The sequence below is a fragment of the Physeter macrocephalus genome, chromosome 9 (genome assembly GCF_002837175.3).
Source record: "Physeter macrocephalus isolate SW-GA chromosome 9, ASM283717v5, whole genome shotgun sequence".
In the NCBI taxonomy this organism is placed as follows: Eukaryota; Metazoa; Chordata; class Mammalia; order Artiodactyla; family Physeteridae; genus Physeter; species Physeter macrocephalus.
In genome coordinates this window covers 39,016,153-39,040,079 of record NC_041222.1, presented here as the reverse complement: position 1 = coordinate 39,040,079, position 23,927 = coordinate 39,016,153, and the positions used below count along the sequence as shown (strand labels likewise).

At 36.3% G+C, this 23,927-nt stretch overlaps 1 protein-coding gene across 1 annotated transcript in view; it reads right to left on the bottom strand.

The window, feature by feature from the left end:
* Window positions 1-573: 573 nt before the first annotated feature.
* Window positions 574-23,927, bottom strand: part of ALDH1A1 (aldehyde dehydrogenase 1 family member A1) — a 56,977-nt gene continuing 33,623 nt past the window's right edge. The window contains exons 6-13 of the mRNA XM_007106602.2: window positions 22,911-23,039; window positions 20,936-21,049; window positions 16,665-16,767; window positions 14,917-15,101; window positions 11,898-12,062; window positions 8,067-8,224; window positions 6,129-6,203; window positions 574-1,183 (exon numbers count right to left, since the gene is read on the bottom strand). Of these exons, the coding sequence (XP_007106664.2) occupies window positions 1,111-1,183; window positions 6,129-6,203; window positions 8,067-8,224; window positions 11,898-12,062; window positions 14,917-15,101; window positions 16,665-16,767; window positions 20,936-21,049; window positions 22,911-23,039 (1,002 nt within the window). The 3' untranslated portion in view covers window positions 574-1,110. The remainder of the gene's footprint in view (window positions 1,184-6,128; window positions 6,204-8,066; window positions 8,225-11,897; window positions 12,063-14,916; window positions 15,102-16,664; window positions 16,768-20,935; window positions 21,050-22,910; window positions 23,040-23,927) is intronic.

Here is a 23,927-nt window from a genome sequence, read left to right as displayed (position 1 = left end):
ATTATATAGAATTTTTTTTTGATGGAACATGTCCAGAGGGAATATTTTGTAGGACTTCTTTCCTCTTTATTCACTGCAAATCTGCGCATCATTAAGGTTCATATCCAGTCAAATTTCCTTCATGAGGCCATTCCCAAGTCCGTCAGTTACTGGTATCACTACCCTTTGGCATATTATTATAATCTTATGGTTCTTCGAATTCTCATTTCCATCATATGCGCCATCATTTTTTTTCAGACAGTGTCTTTGTTCTCCACATATTAAAGCATTTTGGATAATGGATCATCCACTATTCACCTATTTTCTACAACACCTACCATTGTGCCCAGAACTTTGTAGGAACTCAATAAATGCTTGCTGAAGGACTGAAGCCATCTATCTCAAATGTTTGCTATTGATTGCAAGAATTCCTCCAGAAAATAAAATTTGTTTCTTTACCTATTTGAGAATAAGTAGGTTAGACTTTTATTTTTAAATATATCTTTATGCTCAATTTAACACTGCTTTTGAGTGACAGGGAGAGTAAATCACCATAACCAAGAGTCTACTTTAAAACTTCACACTGAACAAGAATCATGCAAGGTTGTTTTTATTAAGCTTTATGTTTAGATTACGTCTAAGTATTTCAGGCATTACTTCATTTGACAAGCAGACATGACATTCTAGGAAACATTTCAACAAACTCCAAGAACTTCACAACTATGGGGAACAGAGCACATCTAGTCTGCAGTTAACAGGTATGGTAAGTACTTCAAGGGGTGATCAAGGGAAAGAAGCTAAATGATAACTGGTCCTCTTTCATAAAATGTTTATCCTAGACAAGTAGCTACAAAGAAAAGCACATGACTGTTACAGAGCTAGAGAGATCTTGCATCCAAATCCATCATTTTCATTATGGGTAGGACTTGGGTGTCACATATCAGAAGGCAGATGATTCCTTCAGAATAAGCTACATATCAAGTTTTCTATGTGTAGTATTAATGCTAATATGATTAGCTCATGTTTAAAAAATGAAAGAAAGAACAATTTTGCATTTAAAACCCACTATGATATATTAGCCACTGAAGGAGGTGCTTAGCCATTGAGGAGTCATCTCTGCACTCTTGTAGTTTATGAGTTCTTCTGAGAAATTTTGATTGTGACCGTCTTGACCTCTGTGTATTCATGGAGACCATATTCTCCGCTAGAGAGAGGGGGGAAAATGAACAGAATTTAGCAGAGCAGTACAAATATACTATGGTCAATGATAGTTGAAGTTTGTTCCTGCTTATCTGGCTAGGGACAATGGAAAATATTTTCTGTGCACAGAAGCATTTCAAATAGTAGCTAGCCAACCATAAGATATCTGGTCTTATATAAATCCCCTTGTGGGAAAATTTTTTAAATAATTTTTTTGCATTTTTAAATGATCAGGTACCCTCAGTAGACTTTCAAAGAAATGGTTCATTTTTGACATTTTTTCTGCTTGACTATAAAAGGGCTCAACACACACACACACACGCACACACACCCACATGCACACACACAGATCGGCCCAACAAGAATTTTATCATATCCAGCTTAGGTTCAAATAAATAAGATGGCTATATTACTAGAGGAAAAGTAGTAATTTATAATCACTTGAGTAGTACAGAACAACTATAAATTCAAGTATAGCTCAGTTTAGTGTATTTACCATGTCCAATTGGTCCAGAAATGAGGAAGGGGCTAAAAATGACCAGGCTTCTATTTTCACTTTAACTGGCCCTAATATGGCTTAAAACAAAATATTTTCTAGCTGCAGTTTTAATATCTTTTGTTCTTGATTCTTGGCGAAAACAAAAACAAAAACCCCCCAAAACCAAAAAAACAAAAATCTGACCTTAACTGTTACAACTTTTTATTTGAGGGCGGGGTTCTTTTGTTTTGTTTTGTTTTAAGAGGGGGAGAGGGTTCATTGGCCTAAAATTCAGGGCTTTTGGGCTTTTTGTGGTTGTTGGATTTTTCTATTTATGCAACCCCGGTCATTTGCTTATATAACTCTTAAATCCAACCCAAATGATTAGGAATTAACTTGAGTCAATCAATTAAAATCCTTGTATCTTGTTATCAGGTTTATTGAGACCTCCTACCAGTTTTGGAAACTGACTGTGATTTACCCTTCATTAAAGAGATAACTAAAAAGATTAGGCTAAATTATGCTCTATATTGTTTTGATGAAAGGATTAAATTACATGTACATAAGAGTACTCTTAAAATCATAACACTCATGCACATGTAGGCTTACAGAGGAAAAAGATCTTGATCTTTTTCTACCCCTCTCCTTTGGTGAGGTAGACAGGTATGTAGAAGACATCTTTTTCTCCTGGGTAACCTAATCCTCTTACACTGATTATTTTCTTGGGCCATTAAGCTTCTGAAAATACCTTCTAAAAGCTTCAATGAGCATGTTCTTCAAAGTAATTAAAGGGTTTAGCCTCAGTTGTCTGAAACCCATTAAAGGATAATATTTTAGTAAGTATTTTATCTCACAAAGTTAGATATATTAACCCATGATTTTTGCCAATAGGCTTTCCATTGTATTTTGGGTTACATGGACACTTGAAACTCTCAGGAGAGTACAAAGTGTGATAATTGTCTTACTCAAGCTGAAATAAGCCCTGCTTCTTAGTGTTCCGATGTATACAAATTCCTATGTCTATGATATAACACAAAAACATCTTTATATTTCTGTTTATATCACTAGCCTATGAGTTCTTGGTTCTGTGCTTCTAAAATTGTCAATGAACCAGTCACCTGGGACCTGATGCAAATGCTGATTCTATTTCAGCAGGCCTGGGGATAGGCCTGAGACTCTGCGTTTCCAGCATACTTTTACGTGATACCCATGCTTCTCATCCAGGGTCCACACTGGAGTAATAAGATGCTAGTAACAAGTCACGCCTTTTTTTCACTCTGTATCCAGAAATGAGCCTGGCACTAATTAAGTAGGCACAGGAAATGTTTGCTGAACTGGTTTGGCAAATACAATCAAGCAAAAACTACTCACGTTAGCCCACCAGTTTACACCACTTTATTTCTCCCCATTTCTGAAGGGGACAGGAGGAAAGAAATATCTTGTGAGGTGTTGAGAGCAAATTAAGTTTGAAATGGCACACTAGTAAAGTCTCAAGTGACCTGTGTTAATCTAAGTAAAAATCAGTGCATTTACACAGAGCGAGGGATTTCTACCATTTAACTCATTCCAGGGCAGCACCATGACCTGAGATGCAAATCCCGGTTTGGGCACTCAGCATCACCACCACATTGGGCTGTGCATACTACTATTTTTAGCTCTTTGAGAACTCTTCCCAACTGACCCAATTCTACCTTTCTATCTTCGAAAATAAACTGTAATTGAACTCTTGGGAGCCATCTGAGGTTATTGCTTCAGTAATTCTCTTTAAACATCTTGCAGCAAATGAGACTTATTTATTAAATTTGCCAAATTTGGTTTCAGATAGACATTAACACTAGCATCCTCAGCTGGAAGTTTTGAAGTAAAAATTACAGTATAACTTTTTCCTTTGTATTTCAAAGAAGCAAATTATCTATACCCACAGTCCAGATATTTAAGAAATTACTGATGGTTGATTCTTGTTTTCATCCCCCTCTTATTTGCTTTCCATATGTCTGGAACATAAAGTTTGACTAAATTGTATTTAACAAAATTGATATGTATAGTCTACTTTAATTATTTGATCCCTTCTGATTATTTCATCTTTGACATTCCCAGGGAAGTGTATTAGATAGCTGGGCCGGCAGTGATCTGATCTGCAAAATAATCTCACTTTTGTTATAGCTCTTTGTACAAAGTAATTAGTGCTGCCAAGGGACTCCCCAATAATGGATATTATAAAGACAAGGAGCTAGGGATGGATGAAACCATTTATTGAGTCCCCGCTTTGTGACAGATACAGTGCTAGGGAATGAAGGCGTAGTATGTTTCCTAACTCTCACAACCATCTTAAGAGGAATATTAACATTTCCCTTTTAAACAGGAGAAAATAGACGCTCAGAAGTTAGGCAACTTGAACTGGACTGTGTGGCTAGCAAGTGGTGGAGTCAGAATTCACAGGCAGGCTGGTTAGTCTCCAGTTATGTTTACTATGCCATGTGCACCTTTGACAAATTGATCTTTTGCCCACTCTACCTCTCCAGCAACATTCTAAAGCTCTCCATCGCTTTCCCTGCTCCGCTAATATATGTAAGCCGATTTTCTTGAATTCAAGCCTTCTTAATCTGTATCCTATTTAACTCTGAAATCACACTTCTCACCCCCATAAATCCCCACCTGTCAGGCAAATTCACTAACCCCTCAACAGGCCACATGGAGCATTCCTTCAAGAATGCCCTCTTCTCTGCTTCCTAACATCCTACACTTGTTACATGCCCTAGATCAAGTCCTACCTTTTCTGTTAGGTCTTCTCTTATTCTTTCTTTTTTTTTCTTTTTTTTTGTGGTACGCGGGCCTCTCACTGTTGTGGCCTCTCCCGCTGCGGAGCACAGGCTCCGGACGCGCAGGCTCAGCGGCCATGGCTCACGGGCCCAGCCGCTCTGCGGCATGTGGCATCTTCCCGGACCGGGGCACGAACCCGCGTCCCCTGCATCGGCAGGCAGACTCTCAACCACTGCACCACCAGGGAAGGCCAGGTCTTCTCTTATTCTATCAACACTCTTTAAGTTTTTATCCATTGCATTTTCACCAGGGTTAGAACCACAGAATCTCAAGCATGGAAAGGAGCTCATGGACCTTTTATTTTCTTCTCCCACTCCTATCCCCACCACAAATGCTGAGCTTGTCTGACAGATGGAAACAGTGAGAGTTAGCGAGGTGACATGAATGTTATAGGCTGGTGGTGCCCAGATTTTCCGTCCTCCGATACTGCGCTCTGCATTTTAACTGCTTCTCTACCTTCGTGAGGCACGGACTCGCAGTCTGTTACTATTTATTTCATAGTGTGTGCTGGTTATTTTGCTCTCTCTATATTTTTACATGTTCCTCCTGCCACCACGATTATATGGAAGGTGGGACGTGGTACCGTGTTTCTGGGGGCTCCTAGGACCTCATATACATAGTAACTACTTAATGAAAGTATATTGAGAAGGAGGATGGATCATTAACATGCCCTCTTTTCACTGACTCCCCAATGGTAGTTGTTTCTTTGTGATTTTGCTGATTTATTTAAATGACAAGTACCTGGCTCTTTAAGGCACTCATGACCTTTGGAAGCTGAGACTCACTTTTACTTGCTGTTTACAAAATCAGCAGCTTTACTATGTTTGATTCCATAAGGTTTGAATATAATGTGTCTTTTCCTGATGATTTTTAAAATTTATTGATAAATATGAGAAAATTTTAAGAAACAAAATGGTTAAAAGTTCTTGAACAAAACTGACCAAACACATTGCCACTACTTTCTGTGTGTAAATATGTATGTGCACGTTTTTAAAAAGTCAGTATTTCCTGGTTTGAAAAGCAACTGAAGGCTCATAAATGCATTTGTATAATATATACATCCTCAATCTAGTCATGACTATAAAACATGTTTTCCTTAGTTAAATTTTTCTTTCAGTTTAGATTTTAGTACCAAAAATAACTCATTCGGGTTATTTTAGAGTCTACATCAAAAATATTACAACAAATGAGAATCATTACTCCTACACTGAAAAGTTTTTTGATCTAAAGACACCTAATTTACTTACATAAGAGGCATATTCAAATAGCTAAACTGTTCTTATATTTGCACACTTCTTACAATCACCAATTTGTAGTTTCCACCTCGTTTCTGGAAATGTTTCCCCAATATATTACATTCATGTATACAGCAAACAATTCTAAAAGTAGGCAGTATTTCAGTAACCAATGTAAAGTGCTTAGTATGATCCCTTGTGAATTGTAAGAGTTTAATAAATTGTATTTCCCTCTGCCATCACCTTTTTGCACTTTTTGGGGTAAATCCAGCATTTAAAAAGCTGTTTGACAGTATTAATCTCCAGGAAAGAACAGAGGCAGGTTTTAATCTGAGTAGTAACTAAGGATTAATTCCTTGAGAGTGAGAACCATTTTTATCAAGATAAGTATTTATCTTAATGAAAGTTATTCTTACAGTTCTCGACCATTTCCAGACATCTTGAATCCACCAAAGGGGCACTGGGCAGATACCACACTATAGCAGTTAACCCTGAAAAGAAAATAAGTACGTTATAGGTCATACTTAACCTATGAAATAACTCCTAAATTTGTAATTTTTTGAAATTCAGAGAGTTCTTTAACAACTCCATTAATTTTAATATTATGTAGTCATTTTTGAGCAAAAGTAGCACTATAAATTAGAATGCAGGAGTATAAGCATCTGTATGTATACTGCCTGGGAATTGTTAAAAAATGGTCCAACTCTATGTGTGGATAGCCATTTTGGCAGTACATCATGTCCCTGAGAAGTTATAGCTTGAATTATGAAAGATAGAATACCCAACGTACCGTAAGGGGAAGGATATGGTCTGTGAGAGACGAGGTTGTTGGATGGGTGTTCTTTACTGCCTATACTCAGTAAGCTTTGTAGTTCTCTTGTGGGTTGTGTACTTAACAGGCTAGAATTAATTCTCTTTTATAATTGTAATATGTCTCATATTACTTAGTTCACTTTTTTCATCAATTAATTCAAAAAATTGCTTAAACAGAGGCCTTGACAGGAGTTGGATTTCATTCTTAATTTGCTTATCCCTTGCCATATTTTAAAACATGTTTCAAAATGCTTTTATGAACATATAATTATAAAAACATGAATAATTAGAATTTAAAAACATTAAAAGACCTACATTCAGACTCAGTCACAGAAACTGATATAATTGGTGGGTTTGATGTACACCCTCCTCCACCCAAATCAGTGTAGATATTTTTAAAGCTCTCCAGACAACTCTACTGTACAGCCAGGGTTGAGAATCACTGCTTTAGAGTCTGAAATAGGTCTGAATCTCAGCTGTCATTTATTGCATGATCTCGATCAATTATGCAACCTCACTAAGCTTCTGTTTTTCCGTCAATAAATTTGCCATACCAATTAACAGTTGTAGTAAGGTAACATGAGATAATGAATGTGAAGACTGCCACGTGGTGCTTAGCGTAGAGTGCATACTGACTAAATCATGAATGTCCCTTTGCTTAAGAAAAAAGATTCTAGAGCTATCAAGAGGGGCAAGGATTTCTTGGCTGTCTCTCAAGGATAAATACTTTTCAGCGTCCAGTGGATTTGTTTGTGACATTATCGGGAAGAAAATAATCTTGGGCTGTTGCTGGGACTGAGGGGACAAAGTGAGGTCTGATAGAACAAAACTTACTAACAAGGCAGTCCAGAGACGGGGGGCTGGGCAGGGGATGTGACAGTTTGAGAGGCATTTCCTTGGCACTTATATACTCTAAATTAAAGTGTAAACATCAGAGATATAAACCAGGTCAAAAATAAAACAGACATGCTCCTCAAAATGCAATATGTTCTTCCAATGTAAGACCTTCAGACATCTCTAATAGTCCCAGAGTAAAAAGCTGATGTAAGAACTAAAAGCTTGTATACATAAGGGCACTGAATAAATACTGTCTTACTATCTGATTATCTTGATTAAAGAGAACTTTTATCTCCCTTGTGTGTAGCATAGTGCCAAGTGCCTAGAAATTATTTATAATAATAATAATACATATTGTATTAGCCAAACATCAATAAAGTATTTTGGGCAAGTAATTTCAGAAGGCTGGATAGAGTTAAATATATGTGTGTGTGTGTGTGTGTGTATATATAGATATACAGATATAGATATATAGATATAGATATGTGTATATATATATATCTATATATGCTATATCTATCTATCTATCTATCTTCTGTGCTCTTCTAAAGTTCTTCCAATACAGCAGGATTTTTGTTTGTTTGTTTTATTTTCAAACAGCAGGCCATGTGATTCCAAACAAAAAATCAAAGTCAGAAAAAATTCAGAGTAGCCTGTTAATGTGGTTAACATTGAAAAGGTGATATTACATAGGTTTGACTTACCACACTGTCCCAGCCTGCAGAGCAGAGGAGACTGTGATGGCTTTATCAATGTCTTTGGTAAAAATTCCTGCTGATAAGCCATAGAAAGTATTGTTTGCTCTCTTGATTACATCATCTAAAGATTTAAACTTCATGATTTGCTGCACTGGTCCAAATATCTATACCACAAGAAATGAATGGAATAAATCAAAGTATAATAGGTTACAACTAAATATTTATTTTGTATTATAGTTATAAATCTATGTAATATATAAATAAAATATTTATATTTATTACATTTCATGTAAATATGTTTTATATTGACTATAAGGTACTTGGTACACAGTGAGCAATCACTAAATGTTTGTTTATTATCAATAAAACAATCAAAACTGCAGACCAATATCCCTTAAACCACAGACCAATATCAACTACAGCAAATATTCCTAAAAAATATTAGCAAATAGTGTTCAGCAATACCTACAAAGAATTGTACACCATCACCAAGTGAGGTTCATTCTACAGATGTGAGGCTGGTTCAGTATTCAAAAATCAATCAAGGGCTTCCCTGGTGGCGCAGCGGTTGAGAATCTGCCTGCCAATGCAGGGGACATGGGTTCGAGCCCTGGTCTGGGAAGATCCCACATGCTGCGGAGCAACTGGGCCCGTAAGCCACAACTACTGAGCCTGAGCGTCTGGAGCCTGTGCTCCACAACAAGAGAGGCCACGATAGTGAGAGGCCCGCACACCGCATTGAAGAGTGGCCCCCGCTCGCCGCAACTGGAGAAAGCCCTCGCACAGAAACAAAGACCCAACAGCCAAAAAAAAAAAAAAATAGAAAATCAATATAATACATCCTATTAATAGAATGAAGGAAAAATATCACATAATCATCTCAATTGATGCAGAAAAAGCATTTGACAAAAATCCAACCTCCTTTTCCCCTCAACAGATTAAAAATAGAAAGGCACTTCTGAACCTGATCAAAGGCAGTTATGAAAAATCTTACAGTTAACATCATACTCAATGATATGATACTGAATGCTTTTCCCCTAAGATAGGGAGCAAATCAAGATGCCCACTTTTACTACTCTTATTCAACATAGTGCTGGAATTGTAGCAAGTGAAAAAGGCAAGAAAAGGAAATAAAAGGCATATAGATTAGAAACGAAGGAATAAAATTGTCCCTATTTGTAGATGACATGATTGTCTACATATAAATTCCCAAGGAATATCCAAAAATCTTCTAGAATACCTGAGTTCAGTGATGTCACAGGATGCAAGAAAATATACAAAAATCAAATATACTTGTATATGCTAGCAATGAACATGTGCATACTGAAATCAGAAATACCATTTACAATCACTCAAAAAATACTTAGGTACAAATCCAATAAAACACATATAGGACTTGTTACCAGAAATTACAAAATGCTAATGAAAGAAATAAAGGAAGATATAAATAAATGGAGAGATCTACTATATTCAATAACTGGAAGATTTAACACAATAAAAACATTAATTCTCCCCAAATTGATATATACACAATTTTAACACAACTCCTCTCAAAATTCCAGCAAGATTTTTTAGTATATATGGACAAGGTTATTCTAAAATTTATAAGGAAGAGCAAAGAAATTAGCTTAGATAATACAACTTTGAAAAAGAAGAATAAAGTGAGAGGACTCAGTCTTTCCGATTTCAAGACTTATCATACAGCTACCAAAATCAAAGGAGTATACTCAATATTTTGTAATAACCTATAAGGGAAAAGAATCTGAAAAAGAATATATATATATATATTCATATATATATGAATCACTTTGCTGTACACCTGAAGCTAGCACGGGAACTATATTCAATATCTTATAATATAAGGGAAAAGAATCTGAAAAAGAATATATATATATATATTCATATATATATGAATCACTTTGCTGTACACCTGAAGCTAGCACAACATTGTAAATCAACTATACTTCAATAAAAGTAAATAAATTTAAAAAGAGAATAGGTAGAGAAATAGACACATAGATCAATTGAAGAGTAGAGAACCCAGAAATTGATACACACACAAATCTGCACAACTGAATTTTCATAGTTGCAAAAGTAATGGAATGGAAGAAAAACACCTTTTCAACAAATGATGCTGAAGCAATTGAACATATAGGCAAAAACAAACGAACAAACAACCTTGACTTAAATCTCACACCTTGTATAAAAATTAACCTAAAATGGATCACAGACTTAAATGTAAAACATAGACTATAAAGCTTTCAGAAAGAATTTAAAAATTACACAAAATTACACAAAAAAGTTTTTGGATTTAGGAGTAAACAAAGAGTAGTTCATAGAGTTGACACCAAAAATACTATCCATAAAAAGAAAAATGGATAAATTGGACTTCCTTAAAATTAAAAACTTCTGTTCTGAGAAAGACCCTGGTAAAGAAGATGAAAAGACAAGCTACAGCCTGGGAGAAAATATTTGCGAGCCACACATCCAAAAAAAGATCAGTATCAAGAATGTATAAGGGGGTCTCAAAACTCAACAGTAAAACGCACACAATCCAATTAGAACATAAGCAAAAGAAATGAAGAGACATTTCATCAAGGATGTTATCAGATGGCAAATAAGCTCATTAAAGATGTTCAATATCACTAGCCACAAAGGAAATGCAAATTTAAACCTCAGTGAGCTATCACACCTATGAGAATGGCTAAAATAAAAAATAGTCACAACAGATGTTAGCAAGGATGCAAAGAAATTAGGATCATTCATACATTGCTAAGGGGAATGTGAAATCGTTCAGCCACTCTGGAAAACAGTTTGGCAATTTCTTAAAAAGTTGCATCTACCATATGACCTAGCATTATACTCCTGGGCACTTATCCCAGAGAAATGAAGACTTACGTTTACACAAAAAACCTGTATACTGATGTTTATAACAGCATTATTAAAAGTAGCCCCAAACTGGAAACAACCCAAAGTTCTTCAAAGGGTGAATGGTTAAACAAACTATGGTGCATCCATACTATGAAATACTACTCATCAATAAACAGGAACAAACTATCCTTACATGCAACAACCTAGATGAATCTATAGAGAATTACACTGAGTGAAAAAAAGCTAATCCCAAAAGACTGCATGAAGTGTGAATTCACTTACGTAACATTCTTGAAATGACAAAATTACAGAAATAAAGAAGAGATTAGTGGTTAAGAGAAAGCCAAGGGTTGAGGATGGGATGGTGTAGGAAGGATAATAGATTTGGCTATTAAAGGGAAACATGAGAGATTCACGTGGTGGTGAAATGTTCTGTGTCTTGATTGTATCAATGTTAACCTACTTGCTGTGATATTATATTATAGTTTTGTAAGATGTTTTACCAATGATGGAAACTGGATAAAGAGTACCTGGGATCTTTCTATATTCTCACAATGGCAACTGAATCTACAATTATCTCAAAATAAGGAGTTTAATTTTAAAAAACGGCATATCACTTTATTCTTTTCCAATTATTTTCAAATATATTATTTCCAAAGGAGGAAAAGCAACAATGAACGTGGAATTGTATTTTCTATTACTTTAAATCTGTGAAGGAAGCACCTAGAAATTGTTCAGCATCCTGATCTGCAGTTGATTGGAAGTTCTCGGCCTGCCCAATGAATTCCTGACTAGTTTTTAGTCTTGATCAAAAATAAATTACTCCTGTGTCAGTATTAGAAATGAAAAGTAACATTTATTGGAAAAGGTGTTCCAAGAGCTGAGAATGTTACAGTAATACTTTGTATACATCCACACAGACAAAATATGGCAACTAAGGGAACAGAACAGAATGAAACCATTTACCTCCTCTTTGGCAATGCGCATCTCATCAGTGACATTAGAGAAAACCGTGGGCTGGATAAAGTAGCCTTTATTTCCCCATGGACCTCCGCCACACTCCAGTTTGGCCCCTTCCGTCTTCCCGCTTTCAATGAGGTCAAGTATTTTTTCATATTGTTCCTTATCAATCTATTTGAAAAGTATCACATGAAAAGGAAAAAAAATAACAACTCATAAAGATAAGACTTTGCCCGGCCCGTAAATCAAGGTTTCAAAATGCTAGGCTATTGTTATTAAGTGAAATATTCAACGAAAACAGCTGACAAGAGGCTCAGATTTATTGTTGGGTATATTTTATCCCAAGACTTTTCTGGAAAGAAACCTTGAAGATAAATATTTGTATTTAGTGTTTGTTTCACAGCCATGTAAGAGAAGTGTATTGGCACTGCAAACATGTGTAAACCTTTTCACACAACTGTCATCTATTTCCAGGAAGAAATGTCTGTTAATCATCAACCACACTTACCTGGAAACTGTAATCCTAAATGAAATTAAAAGGTGAAAGAAGAAGAAGAAAACTCTGATACTGGGTTAATTAGACATGGCAGTTGGCAAGCAGATGCTTTGTGACTTTAGGAAGATTCCTCAACCTCTGCTTTTCTTCATCCTGACCATCCCCTTGTGGCAGGGTCCATGCTGACCACAGCCTGGTTATCCCACCCAGCTTAGGTCCCCTTGGGGCAGTGAGTAGGTCTGGTTCTAATTTCTGACCTGTCCTGATTGTTGCCAACCTGCTTTGTTAAATGGACCACATCTAAATATATTACAAGAACTACAGGACTTAAATGGTTTATTTTTACAAGGAAAAGAATGACTACAGAGTTCTAGCTGGGAACATCAGGAGCCCATACCTCTCCTCCATGCACTGGAATTGAGACTACCTATTGCCTGAGTTCCTATTTGGGGGGGTTGAAGGATTGGGTGATTCTTGGACTCCAAATCACTGGTGAAGACTGCCTTGTCTCAGACGTGGCTAGGGTTAGGTTTTAAAGGAAAAACATTGGAGATCCTGGAGTTAAGGTGTGAGCCTCTTGTCAATTTGCCTTGACTCTTCTGACTACTTAAACACTGTTGTTCTTTATCGTCCTCTTTGACTCTGTAATCTCCTCTATCTTCTAAATCCCAGGAAAAGTTTTCAGAGTTCTCACTGCACACAATCCAGCTCCATATCCAATTAGATTAAATGCTATTTACACATATAACAAATTCTTCCTTGGTAAAGTCCTTTTCCAATCTGATTTCAAAGACCAAAATATACATTTCCTTAAAAAGTTGGAAATAATCAGTATTTTCATTTGAAAAAGAAGTTATGATATCCACATATATATATAATTTTATATTATAAATTAGAATATATATTAAAGCTTAGTAAATGAGTGTCTCTTTCCATAAGCTCTTTTTTATAACAACAAATGAGTATTTCAAAGGGTAAAGAAGCTTCAGGGGCTTTTCGGTCTTTTACTCCTTAAATTCCCAACGTATCTACTTTTTCTACTTATTCAGTGCACCCTGTGACAAAATATTTTCACTTATCAAGTTTAAATTATTATGTTAAGTAGTTAGATCACTGGATTATTTACTTAAGAACCCTATGAATGGAAATTTTCTTAATATGAAGCGTTCTAGCTCAATTTTTGAGCCTCCGGTTGAATTGTGCAGATCCCCTGATGGGGGAAAATATTGCCCAACAACGTTTAATATTAAGTATCTTCTCTTCCCTTCCTCTCTCTTCTTCTTTGCTTTCCTCTTCACATATGTATTTCTTTCTTTCTATCTATCTATCTATCTATCAATCTATCTATCATCTATCTTATGTCTGTTTGATAGATGTGTATCGCAAATGGGAAACGTGTTTACTTTTACATAGATAGATAAATAGACAGATAGATATTTAGAGAAAGAAACAATCACAGCTAAAACCTTAGAATCCCATCCTTTTTTAGAATGGGAGACCAAGTCAAAATTGAATTTAATACGTGTCTTGGCATCCATTTGGAAAGTTACCCAATATCAAAATTAGCAACGACTTCTATGTAGTTACTAAACACAAAGATAAATACAAAATATAACAAGATTAGACTTAACAAAACGTATTACTTCATTTACCAGTTAAGTTATTTTAGGGCTTTTAGATTTCAATGTTTGGTATTGCCTAAGTCCTAAAATTTTCCTACTTGGGTATCTTGGCATGAGCAGGAAAATCCAAGACAGCCTTTTAACTTTCTAGACTGTAAGCTCTATGAGACCAGGTAGAAACTCTGCTCTGGATCAAGACCTCAAAGGGCAGGAGTAAATTTAGAACCAAAGGTCCAGGAGCTTGAAAGCAGACAATGAACAGAGAACTGTGTAACGAAGAGGGAAGGGTGAGCTTTGGATAAGAGAGACACTCTCGTTGACAATGGTTCAAAGCAGACAGAAGAAAATGGGAACCCTAGGGGATCATTGAGCTTTAACAACTAAAATGGGAAGTTTGCCACAAAGCCAGGAACTCGGGACGTTTTAAGACACTCATGCTATCTTTAGAAGGTCAGAGTGACTAAAGACTTTGGAGAGAATTTATGGAGGTGTGCCAGCTGCCTGTATCTGGGGATGGAAGCCAAGAAAAAGGATTGATGCTGAGGAAAGAATAAATGATAGGATTGTATAAGAACTTCCAGGTGGATAGGAACTGTAAATAGGGATTCAGAGGTGTACAGATTGAGGAAAACAAACTTACAGCATTCGTTATTTTTCCTCACATCTTTAATTTCCAACATATCTCTTCAACTGTTTCTGGATGTGATAACCAGGCAACACAAAACCAGGATACTTTCTTTACCATTGGGAGTTAGATTCATTATTTTTTTAATCACCAAACTGATACAGTATTGTCACCTGGGAAGATATGTGAATGGAAAGTAATCGTATTCAAGTAAAACCAGGTCTAGAGAAGATACTTTATTCTTGTGCCTGGTGAACACTGTTCCTTCTATTTTACACTCACCTGAGGGCCTTGATTGACTCCTGGGGTTAGAGGATTTCCAAGAACATACTTTCTAGCCTGCTCAACACTCTTTCGAACAAACTCATCATAAATTGATTCTTCTACAAAGAGCCGGGATGCAGCTATACAACATTGGCCCTGGTGGTAGAATACCCCGTGGTGTGCAAATGCAACAGCACTGTCCACTGCAAAGAAGACATTCATGTTAAAGAAGAGATGTTTTCTAAAGATTATATATTTTTATACATCTTTCTCAGAGGTGATATGGTGGTATAAAAAAATCATGAGTCATATAGTCATAGATTCAGTATATTCTACCTCATCAGCCAGGTGACACATTAACCTTTCTGATCCTTTATTTGCTACTAAAATGATAGTAAAAATAGTAGACTCTGAAATAATAGTGGTTATTAATACAACTTTAATATGCGCAATTCCAAGAATGTGGAAACTATCCTAAGATCAAATCTCACTGCAAGTGATTTTTATAAATATCTCCATTTATAATTAGACGACTGTGAATATTTCTTTCAGGCCTCAGGTTTTAACTAATGACAAAGAAAATATAAAATAGCCATTACATTAAATAAGAATTTAAAAACGTTCTTAGATACCCTAATCAGTAGAAAAAGTGATATTTCTGAAAACAAAAAAACCCATAAAACCCCCCAAAACCTCCAAACAACTAATATTCAGAATTGCCCACCCACCTTACAACCCTATCCTATGAAAAAATTTTTCCAAATTTATGTAAAGTGTGCCATGTTATTTCATATATGCCTATAAATTCTTCTTATCTGTTTATTTGAGATGGTTATGTGGGTCTTAAAAAGAGGAAATAGTTTGCTTCATTAGTAGATCCTAAACGACCAGAAGAAAGTTTTCCTTGCATTTTAATTTTCTAAATGCAGGAGGTTTAATTTAACATTGTAGCAACTGGATATTGTTATCTTTATTTTGTGAACTAATCACATCCGCTTAGCTGTAGTGAAAGCAGTTTACAGGAAGATTTGGTAAAATCAGAAATCTTGTCATGTCTGTAGAATGTATAAGATAGTGTGCTCTAAAAAGCTTCAGGTAAGATCACAATAACAACATAAGTCATCTGAGTTGATTGCCTCAGACCAATAATGCAGCTCTTAAAGAGACAGATGAATGACCTTCTTTTTCTGCTGGAAATAATTGTGGGATTCTACTTGATAATATAATCAGGATGAACCTAGGATATTGTATAATGGAGTCACATCATAATTAGAGATTTAATATATATAAATTCAACTACACCTGCTAGAAAAATCACTTAAAAAGTAGGCATCCTTTTCCTCTGGCCATTTTATTCAATGAGCGTGCGACCCAGAGAGAAGGGAGACGACAAATGTGCAACTTGCTGTCTCTCCAGCTGGTCTCAGTCCAATGTGTCTGAGGGTATCTCACCACGCTTAAGGTGATGCTAATATTTAAAGGTATGGAATTAAGAATATACATTACGGCCCCTAAATGCAAAATAGTTAGTTTCTCTAGAGTTCAGCTGAGAAAATAGCAATCTATTCCAAACCAAGAAATTGTGTCTGTGTTGGACTTATCTAGGCGTTATAACTTTAGGACAATTTAAGAGATTTTTCAGAGTAATTTTGGACTCTGGTTAATGCCTTACACTTTGACGTTTAGAAGCAAACCCTTCACTGTATGGCATTACCAGACACCAAAAAGGAGAAGGGTGAGAAGTGAGCAGAGTGGCTTTTACTCACGGTCGGCATCAGCAAACACAATGCAAGGACTTTTTCCTCCTAGTTCCAGGGTCACCCTCTTCAGATTGCTTTTCCCAGCAGCTTCTTTGATCATTTTGCCAACCTGAAATGGAGCATTACAAAGGAGGAGGCTTAATCTGCTCTCATGAAGGCAGGTTTTTTTAGTAATTTAAATTTATACGATGTTTATGCCACAGTTACGTTTCATTAGGGGGAAATGGCATTTTTCCAGATTTGGCACTTTCAGATACCAAAGACTCCTCCATCCAAGCATCAACGTATGATGGATCATGAAAACAGATATATTGAACGTGATAGCTGATCTTGATGTACATGGCTAGACAGGTTATTTTTCATTTTAATCAGAACTTCATCTTTCTTCTGATCAGTCTGACATATCATGATCCAACCATAATTTATCTATTTTGACTTTTCCTCCCTCTACTGAAATCCAGAAAACTCTATCCAGACAAAGTGGCGTATTTACCAGCCTTGAATCTCTCTCTGCTTCTCATTTATAATGAGACCCAAAGGTCTTACCCCGACTTGGGCTGCCTCCAATCCTACCCTTCCTTAGGGTCCAGCTCATATCTTACTTAGCTCCTCTTTGAAGCCATCTATGATGACTCAAGGTGAACATGACCCTGTCTTTCTCTGATCTCCAATAAGTGCCCTCATGAGGACTCGTTTCAGAGTTTCGCTTGGATTGTATTATTTGTATAAATATCAATTTCCCAAACAGATGTTGCCTCCCTGGTAGCAGTGACAATGTCCTATCGTTGCATACCTTTTCTCAGCACTATCTGTCAGAGTGGGCTCACTTAACTATTGATTAACTGATATCCCCTCTTCCCCCATGTCTCTCGCTCTCACTTTCTCATGCTGTCCTCCACACCTTTGAACAGTGGAGTTAGGAGAAAGAAATTGGGTCTGTGTTCTGTGCTGCTACTTCAGTTAGCTGGAATCCTACTGTTTTTTTTAAATTATTATTATTAATGCTAGTGGCCTCTCTTCAGAGAAAGAGTTTTCATTTTTTTTCTTTATGGATCACTTCCTATGAAGATTAGTTTCTGCAGTTCTTTATATTTTTCTCATTTCTAAAATCTGGCCTATTTTATAATTATTTCTTATTTATTTATTTAATATAACTATTTCTTTCTTATTATTTTTTACTGAAGTCTTAGTACACTAAAAGGATCTTTGCTTTTCTTTTTTACAAGATGATTCATTTTATCTTGCTTCTTTTATTCTCTGGATTTCTTTTCTTCCTCAACACATCAGATTTTAAGAAAAAGTTTCTATCTCAACTGAATAAAAGTTAAGTAGACGTTTGCTGAATGTGTGTTTAAATTTTGACTGTTGAACCGACTCCTACTGTGCATTACAGAGTAGAGCATTAGTTAATCTGCTAATGTTTTCATCTTATTTAAAATCTTCATGCACTAAATCAAACCCTTAAATGTAGGTTAATAAAAATAAACTAAAAGTAGACTGGCAATGGAGAAACCCTGTTTGAAATTTCTCTTATATCCCATTTTGGTTCCACAACATATTTCTTATGACGACTCTCAAAAATTGAATTTTCATTTGAGGTGATTACGAATTTTGTATTTTCTAGATAATAATCTTTGCCTTTCTCCCTTTGAATTCTCCAGATTCTTTCTATGCATCTTTCTTTTATTTTCTGGGGGTTTTGGGGGGGGGGGGGTTTGGTTTTTTTTTTTGTTTTTAGCTTAGAAAGATTTGCTGGAGAAACTTTATTAAAGCAGATAATTTTTGTCTTGCCGAAGGGAGTAAGATCAGAGGAATTTTTCTAAAAGCTACAAATGTCAAAAGAACTAGCATGGAGAATGGTTAGAAGTATGAGTGAGAAAGAAAGGTTACACTTTTACTTCGTGCAATTTCATTTGGCAAATAAAAGGTTTGTTTGAGTTTTCCCAAAGGCCTAGCTAAAGTCAAAATAAGGAAACATCAGTTTTTGCCCCATGATTTTGTTCCCTCACTTGGGAAAAAGTAAAATGTTGTCATTTTTTTCTCAAAAAGGTCTACAATGAAGAGAGGATAAGCACTATTTAGACTATGGTAAAAAGTATGTTCCATGATATTATGGCCTTGCCCTTGTGGGGCAGAAGTAGCAAATGCTCATAAAAATGTTCTAACTTAGCACATCCTGCACAATGTGGGTTGGATTCTGTTTTAAATGAATCTAATGGGACATTAAAATTCTTACCATGCCAGAAACATTTTTATAATGAGTGTGACTGCTACAATGAACCACAAAAACATAAAATCCATAGTTTGCCTCTTTCATGGCATTTGGCAAGTTCACTACTATCTGCAAAGCAACGAACCTGAAGCTAAAAGAGGACCCAGAAAGACTGATTTTTCTGTGTGGCTTCTAAAATCATCTTAGTTACACTTAATTCTTTAATACTCAGTCAGAAGTAGTTACTGTACTGGTTTCTGGAGATGAGAATGAATAAGATAGTCTTTGAGGATAGTCAGCAAAAGGGAGAGAAATACATAACAAAGCAAGGAGCACGTGCTATCATAATTATATGTCAGGGACAATGGGGGCACAGATGGAAAGTTTTTAAATTCAGGATGCTCGTGGGACTGCAGAGAAAGCCACAGAGGGCATGTGATGGGAGCCACATTATAGTAGGTGTGGCCACGCATGAGCAAAAGCCTGCGGGAATGAAAAGATGCATGGAATAATCAGGAAGTGATGGGGCAGCGATGAAGAAATATTTTGTGGAGAAGGGCCCTCTTCCCTCACACCTTATGAACTAGTGTGAGAAATTAAAGAGTGAGGGAAGGAACAGTAGAATGGAAATGACTCTAGAACATACAATAATCATGCCATTTAGTGACTATTCTGTAGGATGCTAAATGTTTTACTACTCATTAGCTTATTCAGTTTTATTCAGTACAACTCAATAAAGTAGATATTATTATTCCCATTTTACATATGAAGAAACTCAAGTTTCGTAAGGATACTTAACTTTTGGAAGACATACTGCTAGGAGGGGTAGACTTAGAATTTAAACCTAAATGTTTCCTGGTCTTCTCATATCAAAGTTTTTTGGGGGAGGGGGCAGGTAAAGTACCCCTAAAGTGCTGTAGAGGTTCAGGGATGAGCCAAGACAAACAGGCAGTGATGCCGAGATGGCATCATGGAACAGCAGCCTCTGGCTCAGACAAACTAGAGAAGTGTGTGGGATCTAGAGCAGAAGCTGTACGTGGCGTCCCTGTTGGGGAAGGTCTGCAATGCGAGGCTGAGGAATTTGTACCTTCCTGCTTTACCTCCTCTGCTATGATTTCAACCTGTGACTTCATCATTTTTTAATTTATTGCTATGTCTTGACCGTTACCAATTGTTTTGTCCACAGACTCCTGATTGAAGAATTGGTTTTCCCCTACCTCAATTAGGAGTTTGTAGAATGTAAACTGTTTCTATTCCATGTCTATGAAAAACAAGAAAAAATTATATATTGATTTATCTAGTTTAAAAAAGATCAAGAAAAATAAAATTTGATTTTCTATCACTTTAGTTCTCTATGTAAACTTTTCTTTATATTGGAGTGGCTAATTAGGAGTATAAAATAATCAAATTAGCCTTTCCACACTATCTGGAATGTTCTTCCTGTTTCTCTCTCCAGAAGGTTAAAAAAGTAACCATTTTCAACACCCAGAGCATTTAGAGAGCATTCAGCATCCCTCCTCTCCCCCATCCCTCTCCTTTGAAGTGCACACGGCTGGGGTCCTGCTCTTTAATCTTCTGGATAGCCAAACTGGAGCTACTGAGGCAGAAAAGTTAGGTTGGATCCGGGAAGCTGAGCTGCTGACTCCTTTTCAGAATGTTCAGGGAAGAGAGAGCCCCAAATAAGGAGCTAAGGGTGAGGCTCTGTGCTTTGATTTCCCTAATCTACAGGATAAAATTACAATTCATTCATACAAATCACTGTGGCCTAATTTATATTTTTTATCATAAACCTTACTAATCATACGACAAGGTCTAATCAGCCATATTTCTCGTCAGAGAAAGTAATAACATACTAAAAACAGTTTACTCCAGTCCTTCTGCTTTTGTAATAGGTATTTCGTTTCATCTCAACGACATCTGCTTATGTTCTATAAACATGTGTGAAGGCTAGAATAAGGAACAAATCATTAAAAGAACTTTTGTTTTAAGGAAATGTCAGCTTAAAAACAGTAACATAAAACATGCTTCCGACTGCTTCACTACTGGCCTGAGTAAATGATGTTACCTGTGTTGATCCTGTGAAGGCCACTTTGTCTACATCCATGTGAGAAGAAATGGCCGCCCCTGCAGTAGGCCCATAACCAGGGACAATATTCACTACTCCAGGAGGAAACCCTGCCTAAAAGATAACAAGTAAAATAGTTAGAACAGAACTGATCATTTAATTCTACAGAAAAAAGAGGAGAGTATGGGATCAAAGCTGCCTCTTTATGCTAATCTTATTATGAGTTTCTCTACAAAGAAAGATTCATGTAGGCGGTTTTATTATTTATTATTATTATTTCATTGTTTAGCCCACTTAAAATAACCTCAAGGGTTGCATTATTGAGGGACTATTTCTCCTCAGAGTAAGTCCATCTTTGACTTTCATAGATTATTGCTCCAATGATGGCTGTCTCAAATTTTATAATAGTAACTCAAAAAGATAGTGTTTGTAAAAGTGGTTGGTAAATTACTCACAAAGAAGGAAAACAATGTGTTTATTATCCATTCAGCAAAAATAAGAAGCTAAAGGGATCTTAACATTTTTAGTTTCTACCTGTTGATTGATCAGGGCATACCAACTAGGTTGCAAATTCCTATCAGGATTATTTAATCAGAAAAATGTTAGGTTAAAAATGGTCATCCCAGGGCTTCCCTGGTGGCGCAGTGGTTGAGGGTCCGCCTGCCGATGTAGGGGACACGGGTTCGTGCCTCGGTCCGGGAAGATCCCACATGCCGCGGAGCAGATAGGCCCATGAGCCATGGCCGCTGAGCCTGCGCGTCCGGAGCCTGTGCTCCGCAATGGGAGAGGCCACAGCAGTGAGAGGCCCGCATACCACAAAAAAAAAAAAAAAAAAAAAAAATGTCATCCCATTCATGATCAAGCTTCACAGATTGATTCCAATCCCAATTAAAGAATTATCAAGTATAGAGCAGTGTGGCAACTGAAACAACACATTGAAATTCCATGTTATTTGCATCAAAATGTCTCATTTTGACATCTCTTTTGCCTACTTTTAATTTGAAGTGAAGAATATTTTTAAGATATGGATTCAGATTTCCTGAATTTTAGATTTCTAGGGACTAAAGCTTATTTTTAAAATACTGGTATGATATAAAGGCCAATAACTTGTTTGCAAGAAAAAATATATTAAAACAGTCTAGATAGTTGATGAAAATAAATTTTATGTGCTCTTTTGTCAGTTTTTGAGCAGGAAGGTAAATGCAGAGGAAACCGTAATAGAAAAGAGAATATAAAGGTATTCCCTCACGGGTGAATGAGTTTAGAAATAATGTAGCCCAATGCCACAAGCAAGCATATTAGCTTAGAAGCCTCCAACCTTCGGATAGACCAGTTTAAACGAATTTGTAGAATTTCCAGGCTGTTAGTTGCAGTTATATACCAACTTACAGTTCAACATTTGAAAGAAAATCATAGCAATTTCAACATGAACTTGCATTCATGGGTGTTGGGCAAAAGAAATTTAAAAAGTGATCATAAGGTGGCAGTTGGACATGAAGCTTTTGGTCTGGCTTCCTGTCCTCCTTTGGGCAGAGAGGTTCATTTGGGTTGACTGCCAAAAGTCCCTGCCAGCAGCTATGCTTAATGCGTCCCCACTGGACAGGAGCCATTGGCAGATAATGTAGTTTACAGTAGCAACAGATGAAGTCTTCCTACTGTAAATCAGGACTCCTGAGTTCTTGCACATACTTTTTTTTTTTTTTTAAGATATTTGAAATACAACTTTATTCTAATTCTAAACGAAAAGAAATGGGAATGACAGTAACAAACAAGATTCCACCTCTCAATATCATCATGTGACTGTAGCAGTCTTATATTTGAAACTCAAGGAGGAAACAACTGTGTTCCAAAACAGCTAAATATGCAGGTCCAAAAAAAAAAAGGTTTTTTTTTTTTAACTGCCACATTCACTCCAAAGCCCATCCATCTCCTTCAGCATCCAAAGATTAAACATATTTTGATTTAGGAAACGTACCTCTTTTATTAAAGATGCCATGTGAAGAGCAGTCAGAGGGGTTTGCTCTGCTGGTTTCACAACCACTGTGTTTCCGCAGCTGAGGGCAGGCCCTATCTTCCACATGAGCATGACCAATGGGAAATTCCACTAGAAAGCAAGGTATAACAATGGATTCTTTGTATTGCTGAAAGCCACATTTGCTAATCTAACTTCCACATTATACACTCCCTGTAGATGTTAAACAAGAATTGTAGTAGTTTTGTTTAATCATCTGGTATATTCTAATTAAGTTCATTGCTCGAAGCAACTCATAAATGCTAAAAAAAACACCTCCAAATAAACTAGATACAGGAAGAGAGCAGGAGAAAGTCATAAAATTTTATCAAGTGCTGTTATTTTGAGTTCTTTTTCTACCAGGAAAAAAATCACTGCACGGTTTAGAAATCAAGCCTTACTATTAAATATATTGTAAGTTACCTGTAAGGGTTTAAAAAGTGTAATTATTCCTCCCTCCCTATAGGTCTTTAAATGTAACCATTTACCCAATAATAATATTTAGTAGTGTTTAATTCCAAGACAAATATCTTGCTAAAGACAAAGAAGTCTAGGGTCTGGAGGCTGACAACTTGGTTCACATCTCAGCTCAATCACTGAGCAGCCATGTGAATTCAGACAAGTTATATGCACTTTGTGTATGATTTCATCATCTATAAGTGCTGAAAACAGCCCTCTCTACTTCAGAAGTTTGTCCTGAGGATTCATAGAGAAAGTGGGCCAAATGTTTAATGCGGTGAATTGTTCATCACAGGCATACAGTAAATATTAACAATTCTTAGTATTCAGGATTATGTAGTTTTTATGGGTTTTATTGGGATTTTTGAACTAATGAGCAATTTCATTCAAAATGTTAATATGTGTACATTTCAATCTCATTGGAGCAGAAGATAAGTCATTGCCACTTCCTCATCTAAGAATATCAGGACATTTTATCATCTTTTGTTTGGCCTTTTTGGCCTTTCTGAATATGTCAGTCAG